At 36.1% G+C, this 16421-nt stretch overlaps 2 protein-coding genes and 1 long non-coding RNA gene across 8 annotated transcripts in view; 1 reads left to right on the plus strand and 2 right to left on the minus strand.

Annotated features, from left to right (window-relative positions):
* The window catches only part of unk (unk zinc finger), a 14057-nt gene extending 5785 nt beyond the window's left edge, over positions 1–8272 (minus strand). The window contains exons 1-11 of one of the 2 annotated variants that reach the window (XM_058794657.1): positions 8001–8272; positions 6828–7037; positions 6529–6705; positions 5744–5874; positions 5513–5648; positions 4408–4525; positions 3564–3648; positions 3204–3349; positions 2316–2381; positions 2057–2225; positions 112–210 (exon numbers count right to left, since the gene is read on the minus strand). In XM_058794657.1, the coding sequence (XP_058650640.1) occupies positions 112–210; positions 2057–2225; positions 2316–2381; positions 3204–3349; positions 3564–3648; positions 4408–4525; positions 5513–5648; positions 5744–5874; positions 6529–6705; positions 6828–7037; positions 8001–8152 (1489 nt within the window). In that variant the 5' untranslated portion in view covers positions 8153–8272. Of the gene's footprint in view, positions 1–111; positions 211–2056; positions 2226–2315; positions 2382–3203; positions 3425–3563; positions 3649–4407; positions 4526–5512; positions 5649–5743; positions 5875–6528; positions 6706–6827; positions 7038–8000 lie in introns of both variants that reach the window. The other variant, XM_058794656.1, reaches the window with a different exon arrangement.
* Positions 8163–13934, plus strand: LOC131551606 (uncharacterized). Of its 3 annotated transcripts, none has more exons than XR_009273800.1 (5): positions 8163–8283; positions 10802–10867; positions 11554–11674; positions 12872–12947; positions 13801–13934. It is a non-coding gene; the product is annotated as an uncharacterized LOC131551606 (long non-coding RNA). The 3 variants fall into 3 exon arrangements; XR_009273801.1 differs by having other exon boundaries at positions 12875–12947; XR_009273799.1 differs by lacking the exon at positions 13801–13934 and having other exon boundaries at positions 12872–13066.
* si:ch211-250n8.1 (uncharacterized) lies at positions 9306–15820 on the minus strand. Of its 3 annotated transcripts, XM_058794658.1 has the most exons (17): positions 15519–15820; positions 15376–15423; positions 13852–13956; positions 13382–13457; positions 12848–13004; positions 12722–12767; positions 12577–12635; positions 12439–12474; positions 12301–12353; positions 11932–12064; positions 10756–10973; positions 10614–10659; positions 10411–10476; positions 10248–10307; positions 10078–10166; positions 9684–9778; positions 9306–9571 (listed from the first exon to the last, which is right to left on the minus strand). In XM_058794658.1, exons 1-17 carry the CDS (start codon positions 15553–15555, stop codon positions 9537–9539), a joined length of 1359 nt encoding a protein of 452 aa, XP_058650641.1. In that variant the 5' UTR covers positions 15556–15820; the 3' UTR covers positions 9306–9536. The 3 variants fall into 3 exon arrangements, with proteins under 3 accessions (XP_058650641.1, XP_058650642.1, XP_058650643.1); XM_058794659.1 differs by lacking the exon at positions 15376–15423; XM_058794660.1 differs by lacking the exons at positions 9306–9571; positions 9684–9778 and having other exon boundaries at positions 10391–10476.
* Between the last annotated feature and the right edge of the window lie 601 nt (positions 15821–16421).

The following is a 16421-nucleotide window of genomic DNA, read 5'->3' on the forward strand; positions in this document are numbered from 1 at the left end:
ATTAATAAAAAAAACAGAACTGAAGACGGATGTCAATGCTGAATTTTTAAAGTTATGACACTAGTTTACAACAGAATCTTTTTTTAATTAGACTGTAAACTCGTCACCAACCCAACATGAGGCCCATGCTGGGTAAAGCTGAACTCTCCAGACTCTTCTCAAGAGCCGAGACTCCAAAGTCATTCAGGTCTAGATCATCCAATGCAGACTCTAGTCAAAAGCAGAAACAGACGTGGTTTTAAAAATACAGAAGTCTTACGTCATTCTATTTAACAGTAAAGCTCAATTATGTATAATTATAAACAAATTAATAAAACAACATTTTCTTAGAACGACATTTTGTGTTCCATAGAAGAAAATTAAACTAATTTGAAATTACATGATGGTGAGAAAATAATCTTATATAATAATAACATATATAGGGCCAGATTTACTATCAGCTTGAGTCAGCGCAAACCCTCATTTGGCGTTAAAAAAACTACTGTCAGGATTTACTAAAGACACGCAGTGGGAAATTAGCACTGAAAAGGCATGGCCACCGTTATTTTTGCGACTCACCTTATTGAATACGCATTTGTAGGAGTTTCCCTCCTGTAAATTTAGGGGAGGAGAGTATTTTAATTAGAGGTCGACCGATAGTGGATTTTACCGATATCGATAGCTAGGTTGGATCACACTGGCCGATACGGATTAATCAACCGATAGTTTTCCAAATGGATACTGAAAGAGAGCTAGTGCTTTACTATTTATAAAAAAAAAAAAAAAAAAAAAAGCAGCAACAGTACTGAACCATACTTTGTAAATGAATAAAAATATTAATATTATTTACTATATTGATCATTAAAGTTATTTCATAATTTGCTAATGTTAAAAGAAGAAACTTTAAAATGTAAAAATATAGCCTATTAGTAGCTAATAGTGAATGTTGAAATGAAAACACTCTAACAAGGAACAATACTTCTACAGTTTTCATTAATGCTTCGAATGGACTTTTATTGTTAAAATGTTACCATTTAATTTCAACAGTCATGCTTAAAGATGGCCATCTTTAAATATCTACACAAGGCCATAGCATTAAAATTACATACATATGGATATTGTATGTGTACTCACACACTTTATTTGCTTCTATTTTTTAACACTTGATAATTATCTAATCAAAAAAAAAAAAAAAAGTTAGTCGCGCAGTTTGAAGTTCGGTGTTTAAAAAAACAGAGCAAGTGGAAAGAGAACGTGCGATCTATTACAGCTCTCTACATGAAGCATACAGACTTTATGAGACTTTAGAGCCACAGAAAGACAAACGTTTTGCTGAAAAATGCACAATACATAATTTATAGCCTAGGGTGAAGTCATTATGTACATTCACAACGATTTGGGACAAATATAATGTAATTTAATAGAAAACTATGTGAATGGCGTTCTGTTCCGCGGCAGGCTTTTCTGTCGGCTGTATTTAAATGCGCGTCTGGAGTTTCCCGCTCTGTGCAGCGCTCAGTGTCACGTGTCAAAATAAACAACACGTGCTGTCAGTGATTTCCGTCTCTAGAGGCCGCTCTCGTACTGTATAATGCCAGCGGACCCTTCTCAGCCATTCCGGCAACGGTTGCAAAACTATCGGCATGGATTTTTGCCGATAACCAATAGTTGTGGCAATCAACTATCGGTGCCGATTAATCTGCAAAACCGATGAATCGGTCGACATCTAATTTAAATGAATCACGCACCGCGATTTACTAAGATTTGCGCTCGTCAGTTCACTGGTATTCAAAAAATACACAACAAGCATGTCTTAAAGCAGGCAGTAATTTGCGCTGCTCTTGGTAGATTGCGCTGGTCATTATGGAAAAAATATGTTGCGTCTGTGTTCTTTAAATGTGCACCTTGTCTGTAAATCACCCGCAGATTTTTTTCCTCCCATCAGCGCTTTTATGGAATTGCTCTCCAACGCTAATTTGCCCCGTTTAGTAAACCTGGCCCATAATGATAAAACATTTTTTTAAATTAAATTAAATAAAAAAAGTTATTTTTATGAGATGAACTATCTCCCACTCACCCACTACAGACTCCACGGTGTCACTTGTAGGGTAGAAGGGAAGAGCGTTGGCGTTCATGCCTGAAGACGGGCCGGGGGGTGCAGGGCTGGGTGGGGTGGCTGCCAGACTGGATGGTATGCTGGAGGACATACTGAGCGGACTGCCGACAGGCAGAAACACCAACAAATCCTGAAAACAAACAACATGGAATAATGCAAAGGGTGCTTGGCCTATCTGTAATTTTCATTCATGTCGGTTTTGAATCAGTAGGTTCAGTACCTGTTTGCTGTGCATGGATGAAATGTCTCTGCTGCGCTGTTCCATTGAAAAACTTCTATGTCTGGCCTGTATGAAAAATATTAAAGTTATTTTTTAATAAACAAAAGACTTGTTTTTCATTTTATGGATAATATTGGGGCATATGTTCATTTGTATGTCAGGTATCAATACTTGGTCCAGGAATCCAATGCATTCAAATGTTATTCAAAAAAAAAGTTTTAAGTTTTACTTTATAAAGAGATACACTAACATTTAAAAAGTTTGGGGTCAGCAATATTTAAAAAAAATAATTAATTAATACTCAGTTTGCAAGGATGCATTAAACTGATCAAAATGACCCTAAAAGCAGTTAGTGTTACAAAAGATTGCAAATAAAAGCTGTTCTTTTGAACTTAAACAATTAATTCAAAGAATCCTGAAAAGAAAAAAAAGAAAAAAATAAACATTTCAGTCTCCACAAAAATATTAAACAGAACAACTGTTTTCAACATTGATAATGTTTTTTGAGAATCAAATCTGCATATTAAAATGATTTCTGAGGGATCCTGTGACACTGAAAACTAGATTAGAGTAATGGCTTCTGAAAATTCAGCTTTGTCATTACATGTATAAATTACATTTTTAAATATATTAAAACAGAAAATTGTTATAATATTTCACAATATTATTGATTTTGCAGCCTTCGAAAAACAGTTTGAAAAATTGTACTAACCTCAAACTTTTAAACTGCATTTTAATTATATCCAATTAAATATTTTTGAGTCAAGAAAAAACTTTAGAAATCATAAAATTCCCAGATTTTGCGTGACAATTATCTCAAAAACACACAAGTCTTCTAACTGACGCCTTTAAATAAAAGCATTAATAAAGTGTTATAAAGTGCTATACCTGGTCTTCCCTCTCAAACCCAGGGGCTTTCCCATAACCCCCCTCTCCTCCTAGACTGGCATCAAGACTGGAGGACTCCTCAAAAAGAACCCTTCCCAGCAGCCCTTCCTCTGTGGTGGCACTCGGCCCACTCTGACAGAAGTCTTCTAAGGGAGCAGAGCAGGAAGTTTCTAGAGGTGAACAGCAATGTGAGGCCAGCTGCTCATCACTGACAGTCACTTCTGTGAAACAACACACAATCATACAATTATCACATTCACATTTACAATAAATTGGTATCCATTGGATAAGTTGCCATGTAAGATCTTAAACATCCAATACAATGTAGAGTGTAAATAGCATCATCAAATGTAAGCTTACTTTCTAAATGAGCAAAAGCACAGAACGGCCCTCTCGGACAGTTGCCACTCTGCTGAATGTCATTGCATTTCGTGGATTTGTAGATCTGTGGAGGAAAAAGTTTAGATTTAGATAAAATAAGAAAATATTAGCGGCGCTTGATTTTTCAAAAGCGCCAAAAAAAATCTAAGAGAACCTCAGAACCTGCAGAGGGCCTCAAGATAACGTAAAATTATTTAAATTAAGAAAAAACAAGCTTTAAATATTTTAAAACAACTAAAAATCAAGAAAGTCATGTAAATTAATAAAAGCTTAACACGTCATGGGCATTTTTAGAAAGAATATACTTTTTTTTGTATATACCCATCTTTAAAATATTTTATCAGATAAAATTTGTCATTAATTTTTTTTTTTTTTTTTAATCTAGTAAATCATGAACGACCGTAAGAGTCAAAAAACTTTCAGCTCCTAAAACGTAAATGTAGCTTTTTTAATGTTTAATAATTTTTTTTTTACTTTATAGAATCCATGAGTCTATCATTTTCTGATCCCTATATATATATGGCTCAGGTTGCTTTTTTCCACACGTTTTATCCTTTGCCAGATGAAAATCTTATCATCAGGAGTAATGACACATGTGTGACTAACATTAACACCACTAATCAGTAATCTAAAAAAAGAGCCACTTACGCCAAACGGCCAAAAAAATAGCAACCTAATGAGCATCAAAAGCACAACATAATCCAATACTCACTGTTTTATCACATTACATCCAAGTACCATGCAAGAAAACAGATGTCCTTGTTCTTACAGTAAATGCTGATGTTAAACAGAGTCCAGCCGCATTAGATTGAGTGTGAAATACCTCCGGGTGGAACTGCTGTTCCGTCCGCGTGTGGCAGTACTGACAGCTTTCTCCGCTCTCACATTTACTCGGGTCTCCCCACTCATCACTGTGCTTCACTGAGGGACACGGCAGGGCTCTTCAGGAACAAAACACAGCATCATTAAAATCATGTATCATGACAGAAAGCGTCTGTCATCTTCCTACAAAGCAGGAAATAAATCGAATTCAAACAGAAGTTTGAATACACAGCATTCTGATTTGTCATTACTTTTAAAGGAACGGGGTTTCTAAACTGCAGTGGGTTTGTGAGTTCATAAAAAGATAATCAACTAAATAATAAAAATGTCAAATAATAAAATAAATTAAGTTAAAATACATCTAAACGAAATACACTAACAAAAATGAAATAGTTGTATTGTTTACCTGAAAGTCATGTGACAATTAACTGACATCAGAGAACAAGAACACGCAAAAATTATAGAAATATTAACCTTTGGTGAATATTTTAGGTTAAAGAGGTTCTGCTGAGCAAAAATTTTGGAATCTGGAAATAAAATAACTGTCAAGATCCAAAAAGTACCAAAAACGGCTTCAACTTGTTACTTTTTTCTCCACACAAAAAGCTATCACATGACTTTAGAGCATTTGGAACATGTGACCCTGGACCACAAAACCAGTCATAAGTCGCTGGGGTATATTTGTAGCAACAATACATTGTATGGGTCAAAATGATCGATTTTTCTTTTATGCCAAATATCATTATGGTATTTTAAGTAAAGATCATGTTCCATGAAGATATTTTGTACATTTCCTACCATAAATATATCAAAGCTTAATTTTTGATTAGTAATATGCATTGCTAAGAACTTAATTTGGACAACTTTAAAGGCGATTTTCAGGCACCGTCAGATTCCAGATTTCAGCCAAATATTGTCCTAAATGTATATAATGTTTAAATCTCAATTTTAAAAAATTGACCCTTATGACTGGTTTTGTGGCAAGGCAAGTTGTGTTTGTCCTTTTTGGTCATTGTGTTATGAACTGTTGTTGTATAAAAATGATCTGCATAAGATTAAACTTTATCAGTTTGTGTTCTACTGAAAGAAGTATTTGTTATACAGACCTGTATTTGTGTTTGTGAGGGCTCCGTCTGCGGTCTTTGCTGTTGTGATAGTAGGGACATGCATAGCCCTGACGGCACAATCGGGGAGGTTTTTTGCAAAGCTCAGTCTTATAGTGGGAGAGCACGAAACTGTTGTCTGCATGAGGAGAAATGAGCACAGAACGGCATGTAGAATGACATATGAATGTAGTGTAGGTTCATTTTAATGTCATGTGGAGAGGCTGCCTTCACCTTGCCAGCGTGGATCTTCACTCAGGATCTTTTCTATGAGTGCAGTGCTGGCCACGACTCCTGACTGCCCTTCTCCAGATGTTCCCTCAACCAATCCAGTAGCAGACTGGGCTTCTAACACCTGAACCTCTCTTAACAAGACATTAAAAATACACATCAATCCCAAGGAAAAATATCCACAATGTGCACCACTGTTCAAAAGTTTAGGGTCAGTATGATAAATTATTACAGTATTTAAGATACATTAAATTGATCAGTAAAGACAAGAAGTTTTTTTTTAAACATTCCATTCATAAAAATATATCACTGTTTTTTACAAAAACATTAAGACACACAACTGTTTCTAACATTGATAATAAGATTTTTTTTTTTTTTTTTTGAGCAGCAAATCAGAATATTAGAATGATTTCTAAAGGATCATGTGACACTGAAGACTGGAGTAATAATCCTGAAAATTCTGCTTTGCATCACAGGAATAAATTACATTTGAAAATATAGTAAAACAGTTATTTTAAATTGTTATAGTATTTCACAATATTACCATTTTTACTGTATTTTCACTCAAATAAACTTTGCCTTGGTGAGCATAAGAGATTCTTTCAAAAACATTTTAAAAATCTCATCGACTCTAAACTTCTGAACTTTAGTGCATCATAATAATAAATGCAATTTAATTAATGACTTCAATTAAAAATTACTCTTTTTGCGTGCCACAGAAAAGAAAGGATATATGTTTGGATTTGAATTTTCATATTCAGATGAATTATTGATTTAAAATTGTCCACCTGATGTCATAGACGGGGCTACGGAGGTCATGGGAGCCGTGAGCAAAGGCACAGTGAGGGCCGTTCTTACTGCAGTGGCCCTTCCCATCAGTCTCGTGGATACAGGAACCAGTCTTATAGTACCGCAGGTGATACCGCCTCTCTGTGTCTCCAGCTGTCCGGTGCAGAAATGGACACCTGGCAGTACATAAATAAAGAAAGATATTAGCATAAATTCAGATAGCGAGACATTTACATTACATTACATTTACATCTAGTCATATAGCAGACTTAAAAATGGAGTTTGTGCTGGTTCTTACTCATCTCCATCGGGACATGTCCCCGTGCCCTCGTCATATTTAACACAGTACACATCAGGGCTGTAATTAAACGTTCCATCTCGTCTGCGAATCGGCCTCCGTCGTCTCTGGTTCAGGAAGTGCCAGTGGAAGCAGGTGAAGGGCCGGTGCTGAGTGCATTTATGCTGCACAAATAAGAGACACTGCTCTGTCCTAAACTCTTTCAGATACCTGAACACATATAGAGAGATGGGAAGAGTAAATGGTTTAATGGCAAAACTAACAAAACACTGAATGAAAGCATATTTGGGCACCATTAGCTCACTGGTGCCCAATCCTGCTCCAGCTTCAGCCCTGATCAAATGCACCTGAACCAGCTAATAATATATGTGTTATGTTCTGTCATTGTTATGACCTGCTTCAGGAATCATGGAAATTATAGTGGAAAAAAAAAAATCAGGCATTTTACTGTTGTCATTTACAAGCATGAGGCTACAGAAATGAATTTTAAAATCTTAAATTATTTTCAAAATAATGTTCACCCAAAAATCATGAATAATAAAAACATCCCATGTTTACATTACATTTTGCATTGGAATGAAGAGAATATAAAGGCCATTTACAAATGTAATTTTTTAATACAATATAGGTGGATATACAGTAATGCAACATTTACTTTTCATGGCCCTCATTCAAGTTTGATTTTTGGTAGTAAAAGCTTAGGCACCTCTGATGCACGGAATTTTTTTGTGAGAGGAGGAATTACTCTAAAATGTTTGTCTTAAATCCTTACACAGCAATGAACGACTGGACAAAGGCAAATTCATTGATCAAAAAGTCTGGGCACCCGGTTAAGTTGCGTGGTGCTTCACGAGAGATCTCGATGGATGTATCTTTTACCATGATTTCACGATGACATTTTAGAGTAACGAAGCACTGTGTAGTTTGCATTCTTTATTGTGTTTGCAAATCACCAGAGGTCTTGCCAGGATGCTCAAGTGCATCTTTCAAAACATCATATCAAAGCAATGCATACAAACAATCGCACTGCTAGGCCTCTATAAAACACAGCTCTTGATGCAGCTCATCACAGCCACGAAACAAATTATCAGAGGCGTGTAAAATTACTGATGCATGAAATATATGTGATTTGCATGAGTAATCAGGTGGGTGTAAAGGTGTTTCGTTACGTACGTGTAGTGCTGGGGTTTCTCGGGCTGTGCGTGCAGCACGTTAGCGGGGGACGTCGTGCCACCTGCCGAGGGTGAGGAGCAGGAGGAGGACGATGAAGGTCCCAGGTTGGCCGCGGCACCCGAAGAACCGGGCTGAGATGGTGCTTTCGACATGATTTATCAAATTATGGCCATCAAACTATTTAATATTGGGAGAGCTGCGAAGTCCGCATTCTTTTTCGATGTGCGCATGCGCCAGATCTGGCGAGGAGGAAATTCCGGGCCATTGTGATGACGTCTTAGTAGTAAGTGAATCGGTTCTTTTGAACAGTTCGTTTCGAACGCCGCCCGGACCAATTCAGTTCAATGCGTGCACGACTTGTTGCGTGAACTGATTCAACCGATTCATTGAAAAGAATCGAATTCAAATAAAGACTCATTCACATTCACTAAACGAACCTTGCTACGTCAAACGAGAGTGAAGTTAGAGATAATGAACACCGGTAAAGCCCCAATTTAAGAGCGAGACGTGCTTCAAATTCAAAGTCGCGACTCGCAGATACAGGTCTCCAAACGTGATCGTGATTTCTTAATGATAAAAACTGCATAACACTTAAGGATGTTTGTCCGTGCCCAGCATTTTATTTTTACACTCGATAATTCTTGAGAATATTCTTAAGAACATTTTGTGCCTCAAACATCTGTCCTTTTGTATATTTGCTCAATACATTTACATTTACACCGCGAAACCAGTCATAGGGTCAATGAAATTTACACATTATATAATATATAAGCTTTCCCTGACACAACTATTTGAAAATCTGGAATCTGAGGGTGCCAAAAAATCAAAATACTGAGAAAATCTCCTTTAAAGTTGTCTAAATGAAGTCCTTAGCACTGCATATTACTAATCAAAAATTAAGTTTTGATATAATTATGGTAGTATATTTACAAAAAATTCTTCATGGAACATGATCTTTACTTAATAACCTAATGATTTTTGGCATAAAAGAAAAATCTATACTTTTGACCCATGCAATTTATTGTTGGCTATCGCTACAAATATACCCGTGCTACTTAAGACTGGTTTTGTGGTTCAGGTTCACATACAGTATTTGATTAGAGACCAAGAATAGTAGTGGAGAATGGTGAATTTATCATATTCATTCTAGAACATTTTTTTCTTTATTTTTTTATTTTTTTTTTTTATGTTTAAAAGTTTAAATGCAAAAACTCCAATGTGTGCACATAATTTAATGGTGATTAATATTTGTGTATTGTGTGAAATTTTTTTTAGAAAAGCATACAATGTTATAACAAAAAGAGATTCAGTATTTCATGTATTTCTATCAAAACAACACTGCACAAATACAGGATATTACAATAAGATTGTATCTATCATTCTATCATATACAGTATACTGTTAATACAAACGATAAACTATATTTTTATAATATAGAATATATAACAATGCAATATATGTATTGTGCTCAAAAACACCTCAAAAACACCTGATGCACACTTCAGAAGATGTCCAATCCACTCAAGTTCTGAATTTTCATACAAACCATTCTGTATGTTTGAACCCAGCAGCTGTGGCGATTAAAAAAAAAACAAATAAAAAAAACAGTACAAATGATATTAATTACTTCCAAAATTATTAGCATTACATCAATACTCTGAATTAAAGTGGTTTCACACTCACCTACACGGTTGACAATCTCTTCGCACTCTCTACTTGTGGCAGCCTGTAGGACCACACAACAGAAGCCTGACTGTTTGCCTGTTTGCGGTGAATCTCTGAAACCGATTACATGGTTAGTACTTCAAACACAAAGCTTGGAAGAAATGTCACTAATAAGTAAATGGAATGCAGATAAGCCAGTCGCATAACCCGTCTGCCATTTATTCAAACTCCAACACCATATCAAATACTGAAAGCTAGTAATTATCTTAGTTTTAATTGAATGAGAGTTTCATATCTGAGAGAAACATTGGACATTTCAAGAAAGAAAGCTTAACATAAAACAGCATGCCATGCATTTAATTTTAATGACTTGAGTCAACATCTATCTACAACATTTTCTCAAAATACTTACAGTACACAAAAAGCAAAAATGGTTAAATCAGGTTGGCTTCCAAACCTCCCAACACATGATATCTCAGGGAAATGGTGTTGAAACAGCTCCTGATCAAAAGGAGAAACTTTGGCTTAAAATGACTCACCTTTAACCTAAGTTATTTGCATTTAGCATTGAAAAACACAAACCTGCTTATTGGACTTATCTATGCAGGTAAGATGAGTCTCCTTTACATCCAGCAGTACTTCCTACATGACAAAATCAGAAAGCATGATATATGAAATAGGTCTTGAAATTAGCTCACATAAATATCTCTCAACATAAAACTCACTTGCTCAATTGTAGATATACCTTTCTTGCCTGACTGCTCTCCAGAACCACAGGAATGACATGCTGCAGGACCTCCTTTCCTCCATACTTAAAATGAAAGAAAAATTACATTCATATTCAATAATCACATGCTTTAGGATCACATATTGACTCAAAAATACACATGCATGGATTAAAGTGAAACAAGAGCACCATAAAGGGAGATGTTTACACAACTACTGTACCATTCCAATGTTTGCTTTTCCTAAGAGGTGCACGCCGTACAGGATCCTGTTAAACACGATCAAACAGTTACAGGCTGTGGCTGTTTATGGTATTTGTGACTAATACAATTGCAAACATACATGAAATCTTTATTGAGAGTACCTGCCGTCTTTCACACACTGCGTCTGCCCTCTCTTCTGACCCGCAGTTCTGTCCTGCTGAGAGGCTGGTTTTGGGCCAAACTGAAGTGAGGGTTTTTCCTGTTTGAGCTGCCGTAAGTGTTTGATCAGTGGCTGATAGATAGACCCATCTTCTCCTCTCCAACGAATCAAGTGAATGGAAAGGGGCTGACCCTTCAGCTTAGACAGAACCACACCTGCCTTTGGATGGGAAAAGTGTGTGGCCTGTTAGTCAGATATTGAGCGCTATAGTTATATAGTTGGCAGATCTGACTGTAAATGTGTGGTCACACTAGCAAAATTTCAGTGAAATTTTGAGACAAATTAGGCCCATTGTCTACGGTCGATTGTGTGGCGATGTATGAAGCACAGGTCACATAGAGGTCACTTTCAAATCAAGTAGTTTTCTGTTGGTCATTGCTGTGAATCCGTGTGACATACTTGAACTTGTTTTGAAACCCGAATTTGGACACTGCCCTCATGTTAAATTCCCAATTGCGTGGATTCCTACTGAAATGACTGCATTTCACCTGTAAAATTTCGCCAAACAATGTTGAATTTGACCACACTTATAGTGGCTTTGGTTTAAGTGGACAGGAAATGAAACATAAGCATGGATGAATAGTTCACAATAAGATCAATAACATGCATTTGGAAAACAGATCTTAAATTTTGGTCTGTTTGTCACATAAGCTATTGTATGTCTTCAGAATATAGCACACAAATTGCATGACTATTTTTAACGGTACTTTAATAATGCTTTTTTTTTTTGTCATTTCAGGAGCTGTGAAGTTTATTTTATCATCCACTTTGTGGAAAACAGCAGCTCGGATATTGTACCTAACATCCTTTTCATTTTACCCAGAGGAAAGAAAACAAAATGTGGTTGGAACAGCATGAGGGTTGGTAAATGATAACAAAACTGTAATTTTTTATTTATTTATTTTTTTTGTTAAGTTGTGAACTATTCCTGACAGGAGCCATATCTTGTGATGAATGAGTCTTAGAATAAGCAAACACAATGAAGCTTATCATGATTATATAATCATTTCAAGCAAAGCATATAACAGAGTACGCATATATAAAGCTGTCTCAAAAATTCATGATGGTATGTTGGGTCATGCAGGAGATACATTTTATGGGAAAGATTACTTCTGACCTGCCCATTGCTAGCATTCCTCAGTGATATCCCATTGATTTCATCAATAATGTCACCAGGCTCGGCAAACATATCCACCTGAGCTTGACTACCCTGAAGCAGGTCCAGTACAAAGACGCGTCCATCTAGGTACCTTTAAAAAGAAAGATTATTAAAATATACTATATGAATAGAAATACTGATTAGTAATATTTGCTATTAAATATAGAATATCAAAAACTTGTGATGTGTAGTTGAGCATGACTTTTTCAACACAGAGAGCAAAAAGGTGATCAGAATGTGTGCACAAATAATTTTTTAGAAAAGTTGGCCAAAATGACATGAACAAATGCAGCATTCAGAATTGAAAAGACTTGCCAACATGCTAACCTGAGCACCATCCCCAGCTCTCGACAGGGAACGGCTTCATAGAATTGACACACCTAAAACACAAGCAAGGTTTGCAACATGCAATTCAGCATGACCTCTTCATGCACATACAGGTAAATCAGAACATTAAGATCATACCGGAAGCAGCCAGCTTTCATCCAGGAAGCTGCAGTTCTGAGATTAAAGTCACAAATAGAAAGTTTCTAGTAAGAAATGAAGATCTCAAACTCAGCACAATGAAGCATACAGCAAATGCAGGGGATAAGCAGTTCATACCTCAATACTGAACTTAAAGTTCATTTCTGACAGCACCATAGACAGCGAAAGAAACGGTTCTGTTTGGAGACATTTGAGACAGTAATTACAGCAAAACAACCAGTATATACCTGCTAAACTATTTCAGGCAAACACAAACACTCACCAACAAACTCCTCATTTCTCAGAATAGCAACATTAGGGCAATACCACTGTGAAGAAAAGAAATCAAGTTGATTGTCTGTAAAAAAAAAAATAATAATTTTCAATCATCACTTCAGTGTCTACTAACCTCGATGACTCTGTTTGTGTGCAGCAGGTGTTTTATGACATTTCCCAGGATTCTCCTCATCAGCATGAGCCGTATGAAGAAGCGTCCTCGACCTTGAGAGGTGATGAGTTTGCTGCATGCTGTGGTCTGCTGCACAGCCAAAGAAACTGAACTCAACCTTCAGGAGCAGACAGAGCATTCTGATCAGACAGACGCATTTTCTGTTCCATTTTCAGCAAATCTGTGGTTGTGATTAATCAAAAGATTTTATTTTTAAAATATAAAAACAAGGAGACATACATTAGGGTCCAAAAGTATGAGAGTGAAAATGCATTTGGCATTTTTATAATTTAATATATTTTTTATTGCGATTGTGCAGCATAAAGATTTGGGAATGACAAAAACAACAATTTCAGAGATTAACTATTTTTTTATTAATATTACTCAATAATGTATCATTCTTTTTCATTCTTTGTTGTAGTTTAAATTAGACTTTTAAACCTTTAGCGTTATATTACGCTAAAAATGAAACGCAATAAGTGCATAATGACTCACCTGCCACATGTGTCGTGGTGTAGAAGCTGTTCAAAACAATGCCAGTAATCTCTATGTGCCAAACTGAGAACAGGCTCTAGAAACATTAATGATTAATGTCCATTATGTTATAAACATAGTGTCACATGCATACACTTTAATTTGCTTGCATACTACAATTTTAACTAATATTAAAATGAAAAAAAAGTTTATGTTTGTGCACAAAACTAATTTGAAGCACTGAATCATTGTATGCATAAAATCATGAGCAACATAAACTAAGTGCATCCAAACATCTATTGTATATTGTCAATATAGACATCCTTATGATCTTTAAACTGCAATAAAAGTCATCATGTAATGTGTATGGATTTTCCCACAGTGTGTGCCAGGTGTAATGACGGCTCTTATTTAAGTGTTTGTACTGTGTTTGCTGACAGGTGATGATGTGCAGGTGTACAGGAGAGTGTGTGTTGGTGTGTGGAGCTCACGCTGCAGTCCCTTTCGCAGTATAAGTTCCAGGAGCTCACAGCAGGATGCCAGGTGTGGGTTGGAGTCAATCACAGTGCCTTCCGATTTCAAATTCAGAATGCACACTGGGAATAAACAGGGAGGACGATGATTAAGGGTTAGTTTTCTGTTTTAATCACAAGATTATGTAATGTAGGTGGAATAGACCTTGCTTCATTAACCCAGACCAAAACAGCACACACTGGCATACGTGGTTGCCCTGGAGCTCACCACTGCTGTGTGTGTCTTTTGTTTACCCCAGAAATATAGCGGGCCGTTCTGAGCTGATTTTTAATTGTCAGTAAATGTGCACATGTATCAGAAAGATGTATTTTGCTGTTGCATCATGTCTCACTTATTTTTTAGCATCCAACACCATGAGCATCACATTTACACACATAAAGCGAAAAAGGTCTATTATCCACTGTCTACTGATGCATGGACAGCTGCTCATAGAGAAGTCACTTTCAAACCAAGCAGCTTTCTGTTGGTGAATGCACAATTTTGCTTGAACAACAAGCAAAATCTGCACGGAGAATTTTTCGCCCTCATTTAAAACTCCAGATCGCTTGGATTCCTATAACAATTTGCACATGAAATTTCACAGAGCAACGGTATATGTGACCCCACCTTAAAAGGTGTATAAAAACAGTCAGGGGTGCATTTCCCAAATGCATCGTTAGCTAACTATGGTCGTTAGTTCCATTAAACTCTATTGGTATGGAACTTGTGACCATAGTTGTTTTTGGGAAACGTACCAGACACCATATTGAATCTGTGAGGGGTAGCTGTATCTGAGATTGAATACTTCTCTACAATATTGTGCGAAAAACAGTACGCCAAAAGATGTCATAGTATTTGAAAAACAGTAGGTGAAAAGTACCTGGATGACCTGGGGCCTGTTTCATAAAACAAGTTTACCAAATAAGCCAGGTTTATTTCATTTAGTCTGATGTATTATCAGTTGATTTGGTTCAAAATAAGTCAGACAAACTGAAATAATGCTTTCAGTTTAATGGTTTAATGCTTGGTTTCCTTCAAGTGGAAATGGAAAACCTGAAATGTAGCTGGAGTGGGGTGATAATAGAACATTTTTGTTCCAGACCAGTTTGTTGTGTTAATCGGTGGGGAAATATAATTATTATTATTATTAATATGATTATTATTTGTTTAAAGAACTGTTGTATAAAATGGGTATTAAAAAGAGAGATTTATTGCAGTTCTTTAAACTGCTGTGGCTTCCTGCTGATATAGCCTACTGCTTAAAATCCTCGTTTATTACCATGGCAAAAGTATGCATACTCATACTCAATAGACAAATGCTGTTTTTTATTAAATATAATGTTAGTTTAACATATTTGGATCCCGTGATTTACAAACAAACAAAAAATTTTGCAAATATTGCAAATGACATAGAGCAGCAATTTAAAAATCGCTTCCAATCATCAAAACGTCTTGTCTGAGTGCGCAAAACAAGTATGCTAGCTATCTATCTACCTACCTACCAGCAGGCACTGCTAACCGAGCAGCAAGCAGAAGCCTGTCATCTTCAGCTGCGTGACAACAACAACTACTGATCAGTAAAACAGCACATCGACGGTTAGGTACACCCTCAAGTGTATGATAACATATAGGATGTGAAACATACCTTTAAGTGTTTCGATAAGCGGGTCTTTTGCAGGCATTATTGTGAACGCGCATATTCCGCGACATCCATCCAGTTACACTGAAAGCAAATAGGCTACTAATAACCTGTCATCAAAGGTTTGTTTTCTCAAGGTTTGTTCATGAGTCAAATGTGAAACACATTCAGTGGTGGTGACACCTGTCATAAATGTACATTAGTCAGTCTCTACCGCCCCTTTGTGAACCCATATGATGGTGATGAAGAAGATGATTGTGGCGCCATCTCTATTAATTCAATAAATCAACTCGACAGATACTGTGTAGTCGCTCCCAGAAGGCTTCAAAACATATTCAAACTGTGGAAGAACTTTTTAATCGTTTCACTACAAATAAAAGTATACAAATAAAGAAATAACAACAACAACGTGGCGTATTGTATATTATATATAAAGCAGATTTTTCTTTTTTTTTCATATACATTAATATATATATATATATATATATATATATATATATATATATAGCCTATATACATACATACATGCATGAAGACTTTTCCATCACATCTCATGAAGTACAGAGTTCGGAAATTTTACATTTTAGACTTAAACTCCACTGTCCATACATTTTTTGTTGTTTTGCTTGTTTTTTTTGGAAATGATGCACAATAAAACAGTTGTTCACAAATTATATTCGCCTGCAGGAAACTGTCCATTTAACACAGTGGCATTATTTCCTCAGATTTTGAAGGTGACATTTTTAGATGAATTGAATGTTGAAGTGTTGTGTTTTGTTAAGAGATTTCATTGAAATGGTGGTGTCATTGTGAATCAGTGTATGTATACACACAGCACATCTACAGAAGACTGCATTTCTTAATTGATTCACAGCATGAGGGAATTACAGTTCATCAGCCCATAGTAGC

Source organism: Onychostoma macrolepis, chromosome 12, assembly GCF_012432095.1.
Source record: "Onychostoma macrolepis isolate SWU-2019 chromosome 12, ASM1243209v1, whole genome shotgun sequence".
In the NCBI taxonomy this organism is placed as follows: Eukaryota; Metazoa; Chordata; class Actinopteri; order Cypriniformes; family Cyprinidae; genus Onychostoma; species Onychostoma macrolepis.

Coding starts and splice junctions, on each gene's coding strand:
- si:ch211-250n8.1 (XM_058794658.1), bottom strand. CDS start 15,555: ATGCCTGCAAAAGACCCGCTTATCGAAACACTTAAAG. Junction 13,005..13,381: donor CACCACGACACATGTGGCAG/GTGAGTCATTAT, acceptor CTGCTCCTGAAG/GTTGAGTTCAGTTTCTTTGG. Junction 12,636..12,721: donor GAGAAATGAGGAGTTTGTTG/GTGAGTGTTTGT, acceptor GTCTCCAAACAG/AACCGTTTCTTTCGCTGTCT.